The sequence below is a fragment of the Myxine glutinosa genome, chromosome 6, assembly GCF_964187855.1.
Source record: "Myxine glutinosa chromosome 6, kmMyxGlut1.1, whole genome shotgun sequence".
NCBI classification, from domain to species: domain Eukaryota; kingdom Metazoa; phylum Chordata; class Myxini; order Myxiniformes; family Myxinidae; genus Myxine; species Myxine glutinosa.
In genome coordinates this window covers 130,827,146-130,849,197 of record NC_136266.1, presented here as the reverse complement: position 1 = coordinate 130,849,197, position 22,052 = coordinate 130,827,146, and the positions used below count along the sequence as shown (strand labels likewise).

At 48.6% G+C, this 22,052-nt stretch overlaps 1 protein-coding gene across 5 annotated transcripts in view; it reads left to right on the top strand.

Moving 5' to 3' along the window:
- LOC137430303 (protein LMBR1L) overlaps nt 1-22,052 on the top strand; it is a 119,211-nt gene that overhangs the window by 51,059 nt on the left and 46,100 nt on the right. For 3 of the 5 annotated variants that reach the window (XM_078780542.1, XM_078780541.1, XM_078780544.1), the window contains one exon: nt 1,200-1,385. The exons of the other annotated variants lie outside the window; for them this stretch is intronic. In XM_078780542.1, the coding sequence (XP_078636668.1) occupies nt 1,200-1,385 (186 nt within the window). The remainder of the gene's footprint in view (nt 1-1,199; nt 1,386-22,052) is intronic. 5 annotated transcript variants of the gene reach the window in all.

Sequence of the window (22,052 nt, the reverse complement as noted above, 5' to 3'; positions counted from 1 at the left end):
AGAGCGGAGGTTGCGGGTGGGAGTGTATCTGGAGAGGAGGTCAGCCAGGTAGGATGGGGCCAGGTTATGGAGGGCTTTGTATGTCAAGAGGAGGATTTTGTACTGGATTCTCTGGGGGATGGGGAGCCAGTGAAGCTTGTAAAGGACGGGGGTGATGTGGTCACGGGTCCGGGAATGGGTGAGTAGACGGGCAGCGGAGTTCTGAATGTATTGGAGTTTATTGGTGATTTTTGAGGGTGAACCATAGAGGAGGCTATTGCAGTAGTCCAGACGGGAGGTGATGAAGGCGTGGATGAGGGTTTCTGCAGCCGTGGAGGAGAGGGATGAGCGGAGACGGGCAATGTTTTTCAGGTGAAAGAAGGCTGACTTTGTATATATGACTTTGTACCCTAACCCTATATATATATGTATATATGTGTATATGTGTATATATATATATATGTATATGTGTATATATGTGTATATATATATTGTAACGAATTTGAGAAGTGTAACGGTTTTGAGAAGTGTAACAATTTTGGAGAAAGTGTAACGAATGTGAAAAGTATGGTTTTGTTGTGTGTAACACCCTCGTAATGTAAATAATGGTCGCAGCCGTCCTCCTAGTTAATTCCATGAAACTTACACACAGGCCACGATATATCTTTTTAAATAGTTTATTTCCTTATTCTATGTAGGCTAAATATGTGTTTCCCACTAGATTGACTCTGCATTGCATCAAACGAAATAAAGCGTAGGCCCCTCCGATGATCCATGGCAGCTCAAGTGCCAGGGATTCCCCCACTTGAGCTTTCACAGCAACCGTTTATTGCAGTACTGAACTGCTGTGCAACGTGACGGCGCCTTACCTGCAGCTGCTGACCGGTTTTCGCCATTTGCGGCCATTACGAACAAGGGGAGTGGCTAGAGAAGACGGGTCGCCCCCCTCGTCATAGGGGGAGGAGTAAGTCGGCCCCGCTCATCCAACCCAGAACAAGGGGTTTGGCTAAGAGAAGGCGGAGTGGGAACCCCCGAGAAAGTGCGCGAAGGTTCGGTGAGGAAACCAATATAAGCCGCCGCGGGACGCACTCCACCCTCTTGCTCTGACCCCGTGCTCTTGCTCTTGCCTCTCTTGCTCTGACCCCGTCCTCTTGCTCTGACCCCGTCCTCTTGCTCTGACCCCGTCCTCTTGCTTGCTGTCGCTCGTTGCTGGGGAGAAGGAAGACGCCTGAACGAGCAGGTGTGTGCGAGCCATCGTGCGACCAGCTGCGCTGCAGCTAAGGGGGCAGCTAAGGGGCCACAGGCCACGAAAAGGACGCGCCAGGCAGCAATCCACGCTGGACCCTCCATTGCCTCCCAAAACAACCATCCATCCTCAAGCCATACCTGCCTGCAATATCCCCCGTGTAAGTGTGAACGTCGTCTGTCCTAATCGTTGTCCTGGGGTTAAGTAAATTGACTAGTACTAGGGCATGCCCGTAACGATTCACTGTGTGACTGCTTCTTCCATCCATTGCTTGTAAATAACTTTGATCGCTCCTTCTTTTTGCTTGTGTGTATAATAAATCCTGTTATTCCTCCGTACTCTGTCTTCTTCTGTCTTCCTTCTCTTTCGGTCGCTTTAGAGGTTTCCAAATTGAATATCTGTGGTGCGATCTGGTCAACGTTGGGGGAGTCGGGCCAATCGGGGATCCTGTAACGGTCGCGGTCATACCAACCGCTCGGTCAAAATAACATCTTAACCGCGTCCGTAACAATATATATACTGTATATGTATATATATATATATATATATATATATATATATATATATATATATATATATATATATATATATATATATATTGTTGGAACCCAACGTCGGCCTCGGATCCCTTCTCGAGGGGGGATTAGTCCCCTCGTTTGTGACTGACCGACATGGTCCCTGAAGCTGCACAAGCTCCCTCCAGAGGCAGGTGAGCAGCTTCGTTCGCGACCGTGGATAAGATGTTAATTTGCCGAGCGGATGGCAGCCGCGGCACGAACCGTTAACAAGGACTAACCCGATCCTGAACGTTGGCCAAATCGTGCCACAGGTATTCAATGGGGAAAAGACAAAGACGACGGATGTGAAGAAGAAGAAGACAAAAAGGGTTTGAAATACGACTATAATTTATTACTAATATTTACACAATTAAAAGAAACCAAGGAGGAGGAAGGATAATAAAATAAAAACAGAAGAAGAAGAAGCGGACACAGTGTACCTTAGCTTACCTTTCAACACTCTTACTTAACCCAGGACAGAACAAACAAACAAAACAAACTCACGTACACAAGAAGATGGAATGGCCGGAATCGTTTGGAGGGATGAGAAGGGGAGGAAGGCACGGAGCTGGCTGGAGCTTGATCCCGCACGGGACGTCGGGCTGGACCTCGACGGCCACCGATGCCACCGATCCTGGTTCCCGCGGGGTAACGGGTCAGAGCTGCCTGGTGGAGCCAACCTGCTGGTGGAGTCAAAGCTGCTGGTGGGGGGTCTGGCGTGACGGGTTCTCTCTCTCTCTCTTGAACTTAATCGTCTCTTTTGCCGCCGTGGGGACGTCGCGTGCTTTCCCAGGACTCATCTGAGGTAGGGGCGTCCCCCGCGGGTTATATAAGCCACCCCCTCTAACCTTTTTGAACCTCCCCGATCGCTCTTCCTCCGCCCTCTCAAGCCAAACCCCTCGTGCTTGGTTGGTTGTAGGGGCTCTCCTGGCCCCACCCTCCGATGACGAGGTGGAGACACGCCTTTCCTTCCCCGCGCTGGCCGCGTGCATAATGGAGGTTTTGGGGCGATTCGACCGAGCCCCAGCCAAAGGGCAGCAGTGGCGAATGCAGCAAACCGCCCAGTGCAGTTGGCATGACGAAAGGGGGGATGTGCAGGGAATCTACTTTGTCTGAATTCGGTGCAATGAAGTATTAATTAATGGAAGACAAAGCCTTAACCTCTGGTATGGGGAAGACGAGACAGTCCAGAGATCTCGCGAGATCACGGCGAGGTCATGTCTTTTCGAAGCTGTTCCATGCGCTCACGCTTTCGAAGCTAAGTGATCTTTCTCAATTGTGATTTTGTCCAGACTGTATCTATCTTTCGGTGTATGTACCTATAGCGTATCTTTTGGAAAATTTTCGGTGCTAATTTTTCGTACATGTATACACAATCGTCGGTTAATGTGTATCGAGTATTCTGAGGCCTAGTACTCGGAGGCTTGGCTACCGTACCGTCTCCGACCTTGTGGTTTTGTTTTTCTCTCAGCGATTCGTCGAATGCGCTGCAATTATTTTCGTTCTCTGTTTTGTCCCAGTCGTTCACCCCATACCTCCTTGTTTAATATCTCTACTCAAAAAAAAAAAAAACCCCAAAAAATATTTCCTTCTCAGGTCTTATCCGTTTATTTGTTGTTCTTTTTGTTCGATCGTTCTTCGTTCGCGATCACGCGATCACGTGGTTAGAAATGTATAATCTCTCCCCTGACCAACTATTTTCTCTCATATATTATAACACCTTTTTCTTCTTTTCCTACAAAAGGATGCTTTCGTCTTGCTCACCAAATCTATTCATTCCAAAAAATTTTACAGTTCCTCCTTTCTACATTCCCTAAACTATCCAGAACTCCACCCCTCCTTCAGTGTCCTCAAACATATTTTTGACTCGAAGGTCTCAAACTCATTTTGCAAAAAATGTTCGTTTCCCATGAATCGTACACTTTTCAAAATCCAATCTCACCCCTCCCCTCCAAATCCTCTCCATCAACCATCCCTTTCAAATCTCCCCCCTTGCCCCTTCCCTCCCCTCCCTCCTAAACTCCCCCCACACCCCTCCCCTCCGAGACTCTCCCTCGCTCCTCCCCTCCTAGACTCCCCTCTCACCCCTCCTCCTCAAAGCATCCTCCCTGCTTCTTCCCCCTTCCAACTTTCACCTTCATCTCCCCCAACCTTCTGCCTCGCTCTTCCCCCGCCTCAAATAACACCTCACTGTGCCTCACCCAATCTCCATCAAACCTTTTGTCCGCCCCATTCTTCCCTTTCTCCAAGCTATTCTGAAATCTCTGACACTCCTTCAACAGCTCTCCCTACCTCTTCCTCCTCTTCCACATCTTACCCTACCCCTGCCCCCCTGTTCTGGACCCGATGCTCCCCCTTCCTCTTCATTAACGGTATGGACCTCAAACATCCGGGTCCTTCGCTCAAACTTGACTGATCTCTCCATACAGGTTGCTTCTGACAAACCAGATGTGATCTGCTTAACAGAAACTTTCCTCCTTCATGATGTCTCTGATGCCTTGGTATCTCTCCCAGGTTACTCCCTCCTCCAGTATGATAGACCTGAGCCTCGTCCTGGAGGTGGGGTTGCTATCTTTATAAAAAAACTCTCTTCCTCACTCGCCCTCCACTGCCCTCTCTCCACCTCACCCCCGGGAATACCTTTGGCTACGGCTTCCCCTTCGCTCCCACCTTTTGTTCATATGTGTGTTGTACCGTCCACCAAACAGCGATGACTCCATCTACATCTCGCTGTCTGATAATATGGACCAACTTCTATCTATCCATCCCAACTCTCTCTTCCTCATATGTGGTGATTTCAGTTGTCACCATGCCAGTTGGCTGGGTGTGGGTACCTCTCTCACCAGCCATGGCTCTTCAGCAAAGGACTTCTGCGACTCACTGGGACTGACACAATCTGTCAATTTCCCGACCCGGATCTCAGTCAACGGAGCATCTTCTCTTCTGGATTTGGTTATGACAAACTTCCCTGAAAATGTCTGCTGCTCTTCTTCTGCTCCAATCGGCTCATCTGATCATGTGCTTGTCAAAGTGGACATCTCTCTGACCATTCTCAGAGAGCCTCCTCAGCGTCGACGAGTCTGGCATTTCACTCAGGCCAACTGGCACGGTCTTCAAGCAGCCATCAATCATCTGGACTGGTCTCCCATCTCTACCGCCTCTGACATCAACTCATCCTGGGAATTCTTTCAAAGTAAATTGCTCTCTCTCATGCACAGATTTATCCCATCTCGTCTTCAGTTGTCATACCCTTCCTCCCGTCCATGGTACACGGAATCTTGTGGTGAGGCTGTTGCCCTGAAACAACTTGCTTTCGTCTCCTGGAAAGCAAATCCAACGGAAGGAAATCTCATTTCCTTTCACAAAGCCCGAAACAAGTGTGTGTCCTCTCAGGAGAGCCAGGAAACAATATCTCACCGTTCTCAAGACTGAACTCTCTTATCTGTCTCCCTCTTCCAAATCCTGGTGGCGTCTGGTCAAATCTGTTTCTGGTGTTTGTTCCCGCTCCATCCCCTCCCTCACCTCAAATGGCTTAACGGCTGACTCCGCACGTGAAAAAGCTGAATGCCTCAACTCTGTGTTTGCCTCTAAATCTTGTGCCCCAAACCCATCCCTCTCTGTACCCACCGTACCCAGTCGTACCCAGCTGCTCCTGGACTCTGTGTCCTTTCCTCCTGACAAGGTGGAAAAGTTTCTGTCAACCCTCGACTCTGATTCTGCAACTGGTCCTGACAGCATCAGCCCACGGGTCCTAAAATCATGTTCTTCCGCTCTTTCACTCCCTCTTTCTGTTCTCTTCGCCCTCTCTTTTGCTCAAGGTCATCTGCCATCTGCTTGGAAATCAGCCAACATCACCGCTTTGCACAAAAAAGGTGCAAAAACATATCCCAGCAACTACAGACCAATCAGCCTTCTCCCAATTATCAGCAAAGTCATGGAATCCATCATTGCTTCAGATATGAAATCTTTCCTCTTCTCCAATGACTTGATCTCTAATCATCAATTTGGTTTCAGACCTGGTCACTCTACTCTGGACATGCTGCTTCTGCTTTCTCAACAATGGATGGAGGTCCTCAACGCCAAACAGGAAATTAGAGCTGTCTCCCTTGACATTTCACGTGCCTTCGATACGGTCTGGCACCCTGCTCTGCTCACCAAATCTCCTCCTTTGGTATCCATGGAAATCTCCACGCATGGCTGGCGGACTTCCTCTCTGGTCGTAGTCAACGTGTGGCCCTGAATGGGTTTCTCTCATCTCCTCTTCCTGTTCAGGCTGGAGCTCCCCAAGGTAGTGTTCTGGGCCCTGTGCTTTTTCTGGTCTTCATCAATGATCTCTCTGACTCTCTTGAAAATCCTCTCTATCTCTTTGCTGACGACTCTACTCTCTGTCGCTCCATTCCTCATCCCTCAGATCGGCAGTCTGCAGCCTCCTCACTCTCTGCAGACCTGGACAAAATCACAGACTGGGCAAACAAATGGAACATGTCTTTCAATCCTGATAAATCTCACACTCTTACGATGTCTCTCCGAAAAGACCGACTGGAAAACCCTCCCATCCACTTTCTGAATAATCCTCTCCAAGAAGTTCTGTCACTCAAGCTTTTGGGTCTCACTATTTGCCATGATCTTTCCTGGGAAAACCACATTTCAAATCTGACCTCCAAAGCCAGTCGCCGACTGGGCATCCTCCGTCGTGCGAAGTCCTTCCTGGGCACACCTGAGCTCCTCACCACATACAAGGCTTTCATCCGCAGCTCTATGGAATACTGCTCTTCCCTCTGGTCTGGAGCTCCTGCCTCACACCTAGCCCGTCTTCACGCTGTTGAAACCAAAGCGTTCAGAATCATTGGAATCTCCCGCGATGAAGCTAACTCCAAAGGCCTTTCACTCACTCACCGCAGGCAGGTTGGTGGTCTTTCCGTCTTCTACCGACTCCTCTCTGGCCTTGCCCCCCCCAGCCCTCTCTGGGCTCTGTCCCCCAAATATTCCTACAGGTTGCACAAGATCTGCCTGCAACCCTCTTATGGTTAAACTGCCAAAATCAAGACTTTCTGCTCACCTTCACTCCTTCATTCCTCTTTTCTCCCACCTCTGGAACAAACTCCCTCACTCTCTTCAATCCCACTCCACCCTCCAGGTCTTTAAAACAGCTGTTCACCACCATCTCTTATCCTCCCCCATCCAAAACCTTGATCTTTTCTACCCCCGCTAATTTCGGTCCCCTTGTGTTTTATACCCCCCCCCCCCTCCCCTTCCCACGCCTCCTGCCCCCAAGCCCTCTCCCTCCCACACTTCTCCCTGCTCTCAAATGTTGTGGTTGTGTGCTTCCCCTTCTCTCCCCATCTTGTCTTCCGCTCCCTCTTTTTGTATATTTTGTTTGTCTGGTTGATTTGTTTGTGAAATAAATGTTAGCTCTTTCACGAGCCTCGATTCAGTATACAAAAAAAAAAAAAATAAAAAAAAAAAAAATAATAATAATAACCGAAAACACAGAATAAGGAAATAACTACCAACAAGGAGGAAATCTATGATTGGCTGACGTGATTGTATATGACCTAACTAAGGGACGCCCTTTGACCTTTATACACAACAACTGGAGGAAGGAGGGTGATATTTTTTACAACAATAAAAAAACACAATTCTCATTTCCACAACACTGCACCCTCCTCCTCTTAGGCACGCCCCGGGCCTATTACTTTTACTTTCAGTGTGGCACGTAGGTGTAGTTCCCTCTACATTTAACCTGACCCTGAGTGTGACAGTTTTAAAACACAAATAACTATGTCCCGCTGCTCCATTGCACCCTGCCTAACAGACTCACGCCCACAACTAACCTAATTGCAGAATGGTTTTCAAACTATACATTTACGGGGGGGAGCATTATTTACAGTTGACGCTATTTTAGTTACAAAACGCAACCCAGGACCTGTGATTGTTATTTTGGGGGGGAGACAGTCTGCCCTGCATCGACGCACCAAAAAGCACCCACAACGCACCAAAAACACCATCAATCACCAATCGGTGCACTGTCACCACAGTTCTTAATAAAAATAACCAAACAAACCCTTGGTGCTGGTCTTCCTCTTCGGCTCCCTCTGCTGGCCATTGGTATTCTTCCTGATGTTGTCAACTTCTTTGCTGGCGGCCTATTTGGTGGAAATAAATTTGCAAGCACAAAACGTGTCCATTTTTATTTATTTATGGCCCACAGGGCCGACTATTGTGGTTCACCTGTGTGGCATCGGTGCCCTGTGACCAAGGTCCGCCAGCAAGATCTCGGGCCTTCATGGCCGGTTCCAGCAGAGGGGCCATGCCCCAACCCATGGGGTCCATCAGTGGTGCTCAGCCACAGACATGTGGTCCATAAGGTGGTGCATCGATGCAGACAGCTGGTTCCGGGAGTTTCGGGCACACAATGGCGGACTCCCGCACGCTCCCCTCGGCGCCCAGTGGCGCACAGTCCTCGTGTGGGAGACAAGGGGGGGGGGAAGACAGGTGAGCGAGGAGTAAGGTCACAAGGGTACACATCAAACAAGGCAATGCAAGGCGAGGTGCGTTTGGAGACGGAGCGGAGAAAAGCTCGTCCCTACCGTACGTCACCCCCCCTGTCACCTACTCTACCCTTGCCCTTACCCCATATTTACAACAATCTACACATTTACAAATTCGTCACTAATGTCTCGTCTTCCCCATATTTCCCCTATACCAAATTCGTCTTCACTCCCTCTACTTCAAAATTTGCCATCACCAACTCATCATCAATCCTCATAAGGAGGGAGAGATGGAACACAAAGCACAATGTCACACCCACGTCATGATGCATCTCACATTCCAAACATTTGCACAAAAATAATAAAAACATGGCATGGTGTGGAGTTTTGTCACCTCAGGTGAGTGGATGCAGATGGTGCGAGGAGATTTCCATCCTAACTATCCTCTAACTGACATTAACACACTTTACACTACCCGGGGTCTTCCCTGCAAATCCATTGGCCAACTTACACTTTGGGTTCTAAAAACCAATTCCCATTGACCAAACTGTGGTGCTTCTCAATTTGGGGTCTCACTCCCCCGATTCATCTCCCGGTGCCCTTGCACAATTTCCGGGCTGAGTCGTGTAGCTCTCCCAGCAGGTCTACCCACCTGCACACCTCCACCACTGTAGTTGCCACCCGAGCTTACCTAGCTCCTCACCCTAACCTATCTAACTGGGGAAGGCCCTCTGGCGCTCTCCCCACTCGGTGCCCTCTCTGGCACTGGGCTACCCGGGTCTGTCCTCCGGATCCTCTGGCCCCATCCACAACAACTCTACCGGCTCCCAGAGCCCACCTGCGGCCTCACCTGGCCGACATCCTCACAGTGGTGGAGTGCCCAATCAACTACACATACTAACAGGCTACACGCCCAGCCATTTCCACAACACTAATGCACCCATTCAACCATCATTCTTCCACCACGCACCACAGATGCCAATATCCAACCACAATTTACCTATACCCTCTACCTAACTCTTACACTACCCTCCCCGGGTATTCGTGATGGGGTCCATCCTCCTTTCCCCCATCCACACCTTCGCACCATCCACTCCACAGTTTCCACCATACTCACTCCACGTCCATCCATTCCATACTCCATATATTCCACACTCAATGTAATCCACACACCTGCAGTTGCACACCTGTGCAATCTCACCTGGTGCCACCTGCACCCTCTTTCCTCCTTGGACCATTTGGTCAACACAACACACATCACCATCACTCACTCGTACCCTGCTCCATACACCTGTTCAGTTGCACACCTGTGCAATCTCACTTGTTCCTCACTCACTGCTCCATACACTTCCATGCTCAATACAATTCACAATCACCTTCTCACAATACACTTCTGAATACCCTTTTTTACACACACACACGGCATCATCTCATCTACCTACTCCCCTCTGAAACTTGCGCTTCCCAGTCGCCCCTTTAAACTATTGCGCTCCCTCGTCATTATAATCCAAACTAATCTACCTGCGTCCCCACTACAGGTATCATTGTCACTACCTAACCTTACCGTTACCTATGGTCAATCTCTAGGTCCCTACACACGATATCCTAACCCTCCCGGGCTAGTTTTCACTGCCAACCCCATAACTAGTGCTCCTTTGCCCCCGCTGTGAGGGATGACAGAGTTGCCATCCCACCACATCGGGCATCTCTCACTATAAATTTTTCTCACCAAATTCCAGCCAATTAAAAATTTGCCAATCACTACCAATCATCTGCCAATCAATCTGCCAATCCTTTGCCAATCATCAAATTTTGCTTTTCAATTTCGGGTCCAAAACACTATCATCATTACATGTCTACTCACTTGAGCCTCTCGGTGCGCCAATTCATTTCCAAAGCTCGGCTTCGCAAAGCCGAGCAATGAATGCGGGTTGTTTGGTGCCGGCGGTTGGGTCCGTCCGACATTCGGTGCAGGGAAGGGGGCTTACCCGGGCCGAGATCCCACGCACCATCTCGGCACGGAGCCGTCCAATGGCCCGATCTCGCCCTGCCGGAACGCCTCAACCACAAAGGGTTGCCGTGACGACCCTTCCTACCGGGCCGCCCGCTCCGCCAGCGGAGCACGGACGCGGCCGTTCAGAGCGCGGCCCGGCGTGGATCCCGCACGGCGGTTCTTTCGAAACCGCCGCAGTCACGATCTCCGCGGGTTCCCGCGGCACGCAAACCCCGGCACGAACCGATGGCCCGCTTCGGCTATAAGTCGGTCTAACCGCTAACCCAGTTAACGTCGATGCTCCACTTGCATGCTTACACCCCGCAGCCTGTTCCTTGCTCATACATCCAGCCGTTCCCATGCTCCTCGTCATTGCACCTTCTCTTACACACCCAGGTACACTCATTCCGCTCACAGACTTTGTCACACACCTGACCACCGCACACCTTGGCACACACTCGTCGTTCGCACACTTCACCAACACACCTCTTCGCGCCCCCTCCTCGGTCACCTCCTCTGTGACAACCACAGGTGTGCTCTCCTCCGCACACCCAATCACGTGCCTCACTACTAACTCCAGTGTGCATTCCCATACGCGCTCTACCATTCCAGGTGTGCATCCTTCCATTCCAGGTGTGCATCCTCTCTCACCTGCCACAACCAACTCACGCTCCGTGTCACTCTCACTACTTTTACCGCCACACTCGGTCGTGCATTCACCCTTACTCTCGACCGCGCACTCTGTCCTCATGCACTCCGCTGTTACACACCTTTCTCGCGCATCCTCTTGCGCACACTCTCCCGTTACACCCTCCGTAACACTCACCACAGGTGTGCACTCTCTCGTTACATCCTCTGTAACACACCCTACTACGCGCTTCCATGTGCGCCCCCACACACGCACTACGACCAACTCACTCTCGACAGCACACTCACTCCTTGGCGCGCACTTTTTCCTCACACACCCCATAGTCGGACCTCCTCGCACACCTCCTTCACACTCTGTACCTGCCGCACACCTTACCAGCGGCCTCTCACGAACACCCGGGTCCAAACCAACCCCCAAGCCGACTGAAGCTCCCCTCACACCATATACATTTCCACGTATATCGCCACTCACCTCGGCACCTCGTCTCCGCACCTCCTTCGCCACCTGCAAGCTCTTTATTTGGTGAGCGAGCACACCATCACGATTCGAGCACCTTGTACATATTCCATTACTTCCTCCTTTATCTCCTTCTTAGTTTCCCTCCGTCTCTTCTTAATTTGACTTACCCCCTCTTCCACTTCCTCTAATTTCTGCTTCACCTCTTTTATTTCCCGGTGCGTCTCCTCAATTTCGTCCTCTAATGCCACCTTGGCCGTTTCTATATGCGTCCTCACCTCCCGGTCCTTCGTCTCCATTGCCTCCGTCACCTCGTCCAACCTCGTTGTCAGTCCCTCACGTACCATCCGACATTCCCTCTTTGTTGCTATTAAGTCATTTTTGATTTCGTTTTGTGTCGCCTTTAACCCTCCTAGTACCGCATTGTTTTTTTCTACTTGATCCACTAGTTCTTTTTGTCCTACCGTTAGCTCTTCCACCTCCTGCGTCAACTCCTCTATGCCCCCTTGTAACCTAGCCGTACTATTTCTCACCTCTTTCTCCATACGCTTCTCACCTCGCTTTACCTCCTCGCGTACCCCCGAGACCTCCTCGCTTACACCTCGTCTTATTTCCTCCCCCATTTCTCCCATCTCTTTAGTAGATGCCGCCCTCATCTGTTCCAATTCATCCCTCTGAGCATCCAGTTTACCTTCCAACCCGATTTTCACCTCCTTTATCTGGTTCCCCATCCGTTTGATCTCCCGGGCGGATTGCTCCCCTACTTCCCGCAATTTGTCGTTCATTGTGTTTTCTAACCCCCCTAACCCATTCTTCATCCCTTCCATCTGGTTCTCCTGGGCAGCCATTCTATTTTCCAACCCCGTTAACCCATTCTTCACCTCTTTTATCCCGTTGTCTCACCCTTCAAATTTATTGTCTAACCCCTTAAAATTATTGTCTAACCCCTCAAATTTACCCTCAAATTTCTTGTCTAAACCCTCAAATTTATTTCCCAACTGTTCACTGGTACCCCTCGCTTCGTCCCTCATTGCCCCCATTTGGCCCCCCAATTGCTGCCCCATTCTATCCATTTTTGCATTCAGTTGGGTCAGGAATAATCTGAGGTCAAACCCGGTTTGCCCAGCGTCCCCAGCCGCCACCGCGGGCTCGACCTCCGCGGCGGCGCCATTTTGCGCACCCCCAACCTCGTGCGCGAGGGCGCCATTTTGTGCGCCTGATACCTCCTCAACCACATCATCATTTCTCTCCTCCATTTCTTCCCTCTGGTCCTGGGTTACCCCTAACCCCTCTTCTAGTTCCCCCACCAGCATCCCGTCGCCTTGACCATCCATGGCACGATTTTAAATTTCAGATGTTACAAAATACAATTTTTTAGTCCCTGGTATTGGGCTAGCGGCTAGGGTGCCGGCTTAGGATCCTAGGATCCTGGGTTCGAATCCCGGTCGATCGATTCCCTGTTTCCCTGTTTGTCGTTAAAGGCGGCAAAAAGGGTTGGCGTCAGGAAGGGCATCCGGCCGTAAAACATTGCTTCAAAAAGGGGACCAAAAAAACAACAACAACCACGGTTCCCGAGAAAGGCCAACCCCTGCTTTGTGGGGAAAAATGGCCTCTAAAGGTGGTTATTTTTATTTTATATATAAAATACAATTTTTGGGCCACTCGTAATTTGAGCGCGCTAAGCGCTTCAGGTCCGAATCTCGCTCCCGACACCAAATGTTGCAGAACCCAACGTCGGCCTCGGATCCCTTCTCGAGGGGGGATTAGTCGCCTCGTTTGTGACTGACCGACGTGGTCCCTGAAGCTGCACAAGTTCCCTCCAGAGGCAGGTGAGCAGCTTCGTTCGCGACTGCGGATAAGATGTTAATTTGCCGAGCGGATGGCAGCCGCGGCACGAACCGTTAACAAGGACTAACCCGATCCTGAACGTTGGCCAAATCGTGCCACAGGTATTCAATGGGGAAAAGACAAAGACGACGGATGTGAAGAAGAAGAAGACAAAAAGGGTTTGAAATACGACTATAATTTATTACTAATATTTACACAATTAAAAGAAACCAAGGAGGAGGCAGGATAATAAAATAAAAACAGAAGAAGAAGAAGCGGACACAGTGTACCTTAGCTTACCTATAAACAGTCTTACTTAACCCAGGACAGAACAAACAAAACAAACTCACGTACACAAGAAGATGGAATGGCAGGAATCGTTTGGAGGGATGAGAAGGGGAGGAAGGCACGGAGCTGGCTGGAGCTTGATCCCGCACGGGACGTCGGGCTGGACCTCGACGGCCACCGATGCCACCGATCCTGGTTCCCGCGGGGTAACGGGTCAGAGCTGCCTGGTGGAGCCAACCTGCTGGTGGAGTCAAAGCTGCTGGTGGGGGGTCTGGCGTGACGGGTTCTCTCTCTCTCTTTTGAACTTATTCGTCTCTTTTGCCGCCGTGGGGACGTCGCGTGCTTTCCCAGGACTCATCTGAGGTGGGGGCGTCCCCCGCGGGTTATATAAGCCACCCCCTCTAACCTTTTCGAACCTCCCCGATCGCTCTTCCTCCGCCCTCTCAAGCCAAACCCCTCGTGCTTGGTTGGTTGTAGGGGCTCTCCTGGCCCCACCCTCCGATGACGAGGTGGAGACATGCCTTTCCTTCCCCCGCTGGCCGCGTGCGTAATGGAGGTTTTGGGGCGATTTGACCGAGCCCCAGCCAAAGGGCAGCAGTGGCGAATGCAGCAAACCGCCCAGTGCAGTTGGCATGACGAAAGGGGGGATGTGCAGGGAATCTACTTTGTCTGAATTCGGTGCAATGGAGTATTAATTAATGGAAGACAAGGCCTTAACCTAATACACAGAATAAGGAAATAACTACCAACAAGGAGGAAATCTATGATTGGCTAACGTGATTGTATATGACCTAACTAAGGGACGCCCTTTGACCTTTATACACAACAACTGGAGGAAGGAGGGTGATATTTTTTACAACAATAAAAAAAACACAATTCTCATTTCCACAACAATATATATATATATATATATATGTATATATATATATATATATATATATATATATATATATATATATATATATATATATATATATATATATATATATATATATATACATATATATATATATATATATATATATATATATATATGTATATGTATATATATATATATATATATATATATATATATATATTGTTGCGGATATGAGGATTGTATTTTTTTGATTGTGTGTATTGTAGTGGTAAATTGTTGTGTAACATTGGTTGGATATGGCCCCTCCTGCCTCCAGAGTTGTGTAAAGGTAAAAAGGGCGTCCCGGTAGTTATTCCATGAAACACCACATTGCAGGACCCGATAAAACCCTTGTTCAGTAGCTTATATCTTATTATGTGTTTTAGAGTAAGGCCTTGTCTTCCATTAGAATAATACTCCATTGCACCGAATCAATTAAGAATAGCTCCCCTTCAATACTTCCATTTCCCAGCCAAACTCTCCATCTGCAGGTAAAGCAGTTCACAAGCGTGGGGTGCACGCCCTCTCATTTCGCTGCTATAGTGAATATGTGCTCCGTGCTCTGTTTGAACAGGAGGGGCGGGGTCGCCCGGGAGAGGCAAGCCCAGGGCGCGCCACGAATGGCGGGGCTGTTCAGCCCCATGCCCAAATAAGGAAACAAGCCCGTGGCTCGCCACGAGGGGCGTGCCGTCGGCGTCATGCCCAAATAAGGAGACAAGCCCGTGGGATTACCATACAAGGTCACGAAACAGAGCACGGGGGGAGAGGGCGTGTCAGTCCCGCGCTGGAGAGAAGTGAGAGGAAGGGATACGAGCTGAGCTGCGTGGAGAGGTAGACGACAAAGAAAGGGTCCAAGAGAAAGCAGAGGAACTTTTATGAACGAGTTGCAAAGAGATACGGCAGATGAGTCCAGCCCGTTTCAACCAGCCGCGTGAAGCCCTGACGGGGCAGCGAGTGACCCTGCCGGCGTGCGCTGTAAAGCCGAATACCAGGAGCTGCCGGCGTGCGCTGTAAAGCGGATTTCAAGGAGCTGCCGGCTCCCCGCTTCCTGCCCGGAGTGGACCTGCTCGCTGTGCCCTGTGATCCCACCTGCTCATCCTTTCCAGCCATTCCTGCCTGCAAGTTCCCCATTTGCGTACGTGAGTTTGTTTTGTTCGTGCTGTCCTGGGTAGTAACTAAGTCTGTATAAGCTAGTAATTTTCACTGTGTCACCTGCGTTTTCATGTCCGCTGTAAATACCCGTGACTGCTCTTTTTGCTTATGTGTGTGTGTAAATAATAATAAACCCCATTACTCTTCTGTACGTCTTCTTCTCCTTCCTCTTTGCATTCGTCGTCTTAGTCTTTTCCCCATTGAATATCTGTGGCGCGATATGGCCAACGTTTGGGTGAATCGGGTTTAGTCGGGGAACAACTGTTCGGTCGCGGAGCCTCCGCTCGGCAAACATACCATCCTTAACCGCGTACCGTAACAATATATATATATATATATATATATATATATATATATATATATATATATATATATATATATATATATTGTTGCGGAGATGAGGACTGTATTTTTTGTTGATTGTGTGCTGTATTATTATTATTATTGTTTATTCTGCGCCCCCCTACCTCCGGAGCTGTGTAAAGGTGAAAGGGCATCCCATAATTAGTCCACAAGCATACACGTCAGCCAAGTAATAGAATACCCCTGTTGATAGTTATCTCTTATTCTGTGTTTTAGGGTAAGGCTGTGTCTCCCATTAATTGAAGTACTCCATTGCACCAGTGAAAGAGAATAGATCCCCTTTCATTCCCATCCCCAAAATCTCCATTTCCATATTACATCCCCTCTCGTCATTGCTGAGCCCTCGATTCCCAATCACCTCCCCTCCAATAACTGCCATTGACCACGAGGCAGGGTCGGAGAAGAAGGGCATGACTCCACCTCGCCATAGAGGGGAGGAGGGGCGTACCCGCCCGTCGTCATCGAGGGCGGAGCCCGAGGGTCGCGCGACCAACCAGGGCCGAGGTGAGCACCCCGATGGGCGTGTCCAAAACGCCGGCGGCTGAATCGCTGGAGGCGCTATAAAAGGCGCAAACGGAAGTGAGTGGTGAGTTGGTCTGAGTTGGTTGAGAGTCGGTCGTCAAGTGGAGAGTGGTGAAGAGTCAGTCAGTAGAGGTGGTGGTCAAGTGGTTGCGTTGGTTGCGGTGAGGAGTCGGTGGTAAAGAGTGAGGGACCAAGAAAGAGTTGAGGGTGTGGACCAACGAGTCAGACAAGTCCTGGAAACGCAGCGGAGGCCGCAGCAGCAAGAACACCCAACAGCCAAAGGGGGCCTGAATGGCGGTTTGGAGCAGGGCCGTAAAGGAACGGCGGCTGCTAAACACGCCGGTTGAGCTGCAGGACCCCCTTGGACCTTTCCTCTCCCTCCAGCCATCCACCTCCTGCCTTTCCGCCCTTCTTGTATACGTGAGTTTGTTTTGTTTGTTCTGTCCCTGGGTATTTAATTAAGTCTGTAGGTAAGCTAAAATTTGCACTGTGTCACCTGCGTCTTGTGTGTTGTAAATAAACCTTGATTGCTCCTTTTTGCTTGTGTAAATAATAAATCCAATTACTCTTCTGTCCGTCTATTCGTTTTATTCCTTTTCCTCTTTGCATGCGTCGTTTTAGTCTTTTCCCCTCATTGAGCAGCTGCGGTGCGATCCGGCCAAAGTTCTGGGTGAATCGGGTGAGTCAGGGATCCTGTAACGGTCGCGGCAATACCACCGCTCGGTAAATAACATCTTAATCCGCGATCTGTAACAATATATATATATATATATATATATATATATATATATATATATATATATATTGTTACCGCGTCTGCATTGGCCAATCAGCCTAGACGTACCGAGCCAGATTGAGGGCCTACTTGCACCTTTGCCGAGCTTGATTTGGGATGTCCGGGGTCGATAGAGTTACACACCGAAATCCTTCTCCACACTGAGCCACCCAAAATGGCGACTAGAGCAGTTTTGTCACCCCCAATGGGGGAAAGTTGGAAATAGACGGGAAGCATCCTACGAAATCTGTCCTTAAGAGGACTGATAAAACTTACCGGCTTTACTGATTGTGTTGACTCGAATAACTCAAATAGTGTAGCAGCATAGCAAACCTGTTGTGCATTTTGTGATACAAGCACCAAATTTGGCACAAATGTACATTAATATGTTGCGAACATTTTCAGATATTGGGCCACTTGAAATTCTCTCTTTATGTCCGCCATATTGGATTTCAAAATGGCCGCCACTTGAAATCTACATTTGCTATTATCTCTGGACGTAATGCAGCTATTGACTTGATTCTGGTATCTAAATGTATGTTTATGGGGGCAAGGAATCCAATGGTACCAATTTCAACTTAATATTATCTATCACAGTCTGTTATATAATTTTATTTGGAAATTATCTAGGCAAATATTGGATTCAACACAATACTTTGAAAAGAATGTCTTAGTTCTGTAAATGTCTTAGGTATAATACTGACATGCTACATGGTCTAGTATTTGAGGCTAGGTGTACTGGTATCTGAGGCTAGGTATATACCGGTACTGAAGATACGTGTACATAAACAGTGTCATGTTAACAAGTTCAGCATTGCCACAAGTACATGTATGTTGTTGACTCATCGTCATGTGCAGTCCCCTTCACACACACAGAGGGCTGTGCACTGAAGGGCAGCCTTTTTGCACTTGCAGCGCCTCACACACCCTTTCTTGCACTTGCAAGAAACCAGCTCAATGCAGCTGTGGGCTGCCTCAGTTAGCCTGGTCCAGTAAGGTGTGTACTGTCCTTCTCCAGTCCTTGACCAACCCCAGTTGGTTGGTGGAGGGAGCTCTGGTGCTGGCAGCAGTATCTGACCCCACACATGTCCACCTTGATACACTGCCCTCTTGACATGTTCCTCCAGAGCTGCCTTCGTTGGAGGGATGAGCTGCACATTGTTCTTCCTTGCGAAGAGTTTCCTCCTGGCCTTGTCAATGTCTGTGCATTTGCTGGTTCGATCATACAACAGGATCACGAACCTCTCGATGATGCGCATTGCATCGTCTGGTATGTCACGAGGTGCAGAGGACAGCAGCAGCAGCGCCTCAGTGAGTTCTGGCAGTACCGTCCAGACTGCCCACGCAGTGTTCTTGCCATGTCTGTGAAAACTAGACACAGTGTCGCATCCAGTTAGAGCGTGGAACATTGGCAGTGCACGAGCCTTCTCTCGTCCCAATCCAGCTGCTATTTCGTGTGCTGCTAGGTATCGGAAACTCTGGCCTGTTCCGAATGCCAGCCACAGTTTGTCTTCTGGTTGCAACTCCTGTGCCAGGGACACTGCCAGCACCACAACATCGGTGTCTACAGTCCGGATGAGTATTGCATGGTGTCCATGCTGGACTGCGTGAGATGCATGCAGCAACATCCGACTGTCAGCCTCTTCATGGTTACATGGGGCGAGTGAGGTCAGATCTGGCAGTAGTGGCTTGCTGAGCACTGCCTCTCCATCAGTAATGACGAGTTGCTTGTCCTCCTGGTCAAACCATTCCATGAGAGCTGCTGAGAGGAACCTGAACAGCTCGGTCTTGTTGCTGTCCACTCGTATGAAGTTCTGCCAGGTTCCTGGTATGGCTGCGGCAGCCACCACACGTCTCCGCACACCTTGTCCCCGCTTTGCACGTGTACTACCTTTCAGTGAATCAGCAAGGTAAGTATCCCAGACCAGATCAAGGCGTGACACTGTTTGCAGCTTCGTGGACATATATGGGATGAAGATCTGTTGTGCATACTCTTCAAAGGTCTTTGATGCAGCCGGCTTCAGCATCTGGACGATGGCTGCTCCATCAAGCACAATACAGGTCGTGACAGGAGTCTCTGTCTTTGCGTCGGAGACTTCTTCCAAGCATGTGAGGAGATCACTCTTGGTACCAGTGCAGAGGCTTCCACCATCAGACAATGCAGGAGGACATGCCTGATTCTCGTGACAAAAGAACTCCTCAAGGTTTCCATCCCTCGTCTGGCAGCCAATGTACAGGCGTGCGAAGAGTTCACGGTCATTCTTGATGGAGGCGAGCTGTTGCTGACCTTTGCTCTGGCTTCTTGGAGTGGAAGTGCTGAACACCTTCAGCTTGTTACGAGGAATGGGTGCGTCCACTGCCTTTGTTCTGTCCAACAGACACTCTCTGGTGACGAACATGTGACGGCGAACAATCTGTGCAGCATGGGCAAGATGGACTGCATCACTATCACTGTCCAGCTCGCAGGCTTTGGCAAGAGCAGCACCGACATCTTCTTCAAATGCCATCAGGATGTCTCTCCCCTTGGTGTGTGCCCGCATGTCAGGAAACTGAGCCAACAGTCTCTGTTTCAGTCGTGTGGAGTGGACTCTCGTGTCGAGCTGGACTCGTAGCTGTTCCATTCTGGACTGATAGAGCTGGACAAGGTCAGCCAATCTGAATACTGGTGCCGTCTCCTCATCTTGTCTGGTTTCTTCAATGTAGAGGACGAGTTCAGCGAAGACAACTGCCGACATTGCTCGCTCTTGTTTTGTGTCCTGTGATCCTGTTGACTGGGCCTTTCTTGTGCGATTGTAAAGTCCTATCAAGCACCGTGGGTGATACTGGGCGTCCAACGCTATCATGTCCCCACCACTGAGACGGCCCAGCAGTTCTGTATCACCAAGAAGGGTTGCACAGGCACGCACCCGTTTGTCCATTTGGAATGTTGCAGCTTTCCGAAGACTGTCAGCCCCAGCAGGTTGTTCACAGAAGAAACAATTTTCTCTGACCTTCTTCTCTGTACTCGATGAGCGTGAATGTAACCTGGTGCGTTTGCATGCAGCTTGTTCCTCATCGCTCTCACATTCTTTCTTGAGTGCTCTCTTTTGTGCTCTCTGCAGTTTGGTGTTGTTGTACTGGAGCCTGCATGTCTGATGATATTTTGCACCGTGTGCAACCATCGCAGCTTCAATGCCATGACCATCATCGAGTCTTTCCAGGTGAAATGATCCTGGAAGCTCTCCAAGTTCACTGAATTTGACCAAGTTCTCTGCGAGTGAACTGTACCCACTCCCAATGTCTTTTCTCTTTGATTGGTCAGGTTTGGTCAGTGTCTCCGTCTTGTCCTCTTGACATATAAGGCATAACTTCCAGTCAGTTGTGGTGAGGTGCTGTGATGTTGATGGTGAAGTTCGCTTAACATCAGCTAGTCTGAAGCTCTTGGACATGGTGGAACTGTCTTCTGAATCTGCAACGATACAATGATATAATGTTAACATTTTGTTATATATATAATAGAGGGGTTTCCTCCGCCATACTAATGGAGAGGAGGATAATTCCTCTATATCGTAGAGCATTTAGCTTGGCACACTTAGGGAATTAGTTTTGTGAGATTATGCCGGAATTAAATTTTCACCCATACCGGAGGCAAGAAGAGAAATAAAATCACATGAGATTCTTTTTAGTTAAAAAATATTCCCAAATTTATTGAATATTTACAAAACATTTGAATTCATAAATTCTTACAATATTTACACAGCCAAGATTTAAATATAAATCAGTCTAAACTCTTATTAGGTTGGACAGTACATTTTCCAGACATACCCCGTTCTGTTAATTACAGCCTTCGTGTTAAATTCAGAACATGACAAAACTGTCAGTGTGGAATACACACTTCACTCAAAATACTACTTTATATAAAACATTTCTAATTTAAAGCCTTATAGTAAGAATTTCAGATAAACCCCAAAAAAGTAAGACCAGGTTGGCTATTAGACAACCTGCCTCTGTCGTGCCCACCAGACAAGTGGTTTTAGCCAGCACACATGTGTATCAGGTAAGCTTGTGCTGAGTACATCATACCTGAACAACTCAGTGAGGCAGAACACAGCAGTGCACACCAGGGTGACCCCTTCAGTGCATAAACCAATTAACCTGTCCACTGCAGGGCATATAGAAATGAAGTTATTTTCTGCATATAATAATAATATAAGTTCAGTTCTATATAACAATTTCTGTTATCACCACTACCACTACAACTACCACTACTACAAGCTTTGTCTGGAATTTTGTGGACTAACAGACAAACAGACATACAGACAAGCTGGGATCAAAACATTACCTCCTTCCACCATTGAGTGTAGAGGTAAACATCATGGAAATTATATCATGCCCTAGATTTAATTCATGCTTACCCGTGTATTTGCTTCACTGGTTCACAAGGTCTTTTGCATACATGTAATTCAGACTCTCGTCTTCATTGCTGACCACACAATGTTGTCTAGCTGAGCCCAGATTGTATGTAATTAACTCATTTATGTGGAGTCACAAGGTGATTTAAACACAGCCACACACAAAGAACACAGTTGATGTGGGTCAACACACATGCAGCCTCTCTACTCTTTTATTTGGGTCAGGGCTGTGATTAAAGACATGTAGTGGAGTCATGTTTGTAAACATTGTTAAAGACATGCTACAGTGCATTGTTAAGGAAACAAGACAGATGGAAGCCTATACAAGAAATTTCTGTACTCTAGAAACACAAAAGATGGCTTAAAGGGTCTAGGAAAAGGGGATTATGCATGTTTGGTATTTATTGACAATATGAATGTAATGTTACATAAAATATGCATATGAAAAACACAAATGAATGGGTC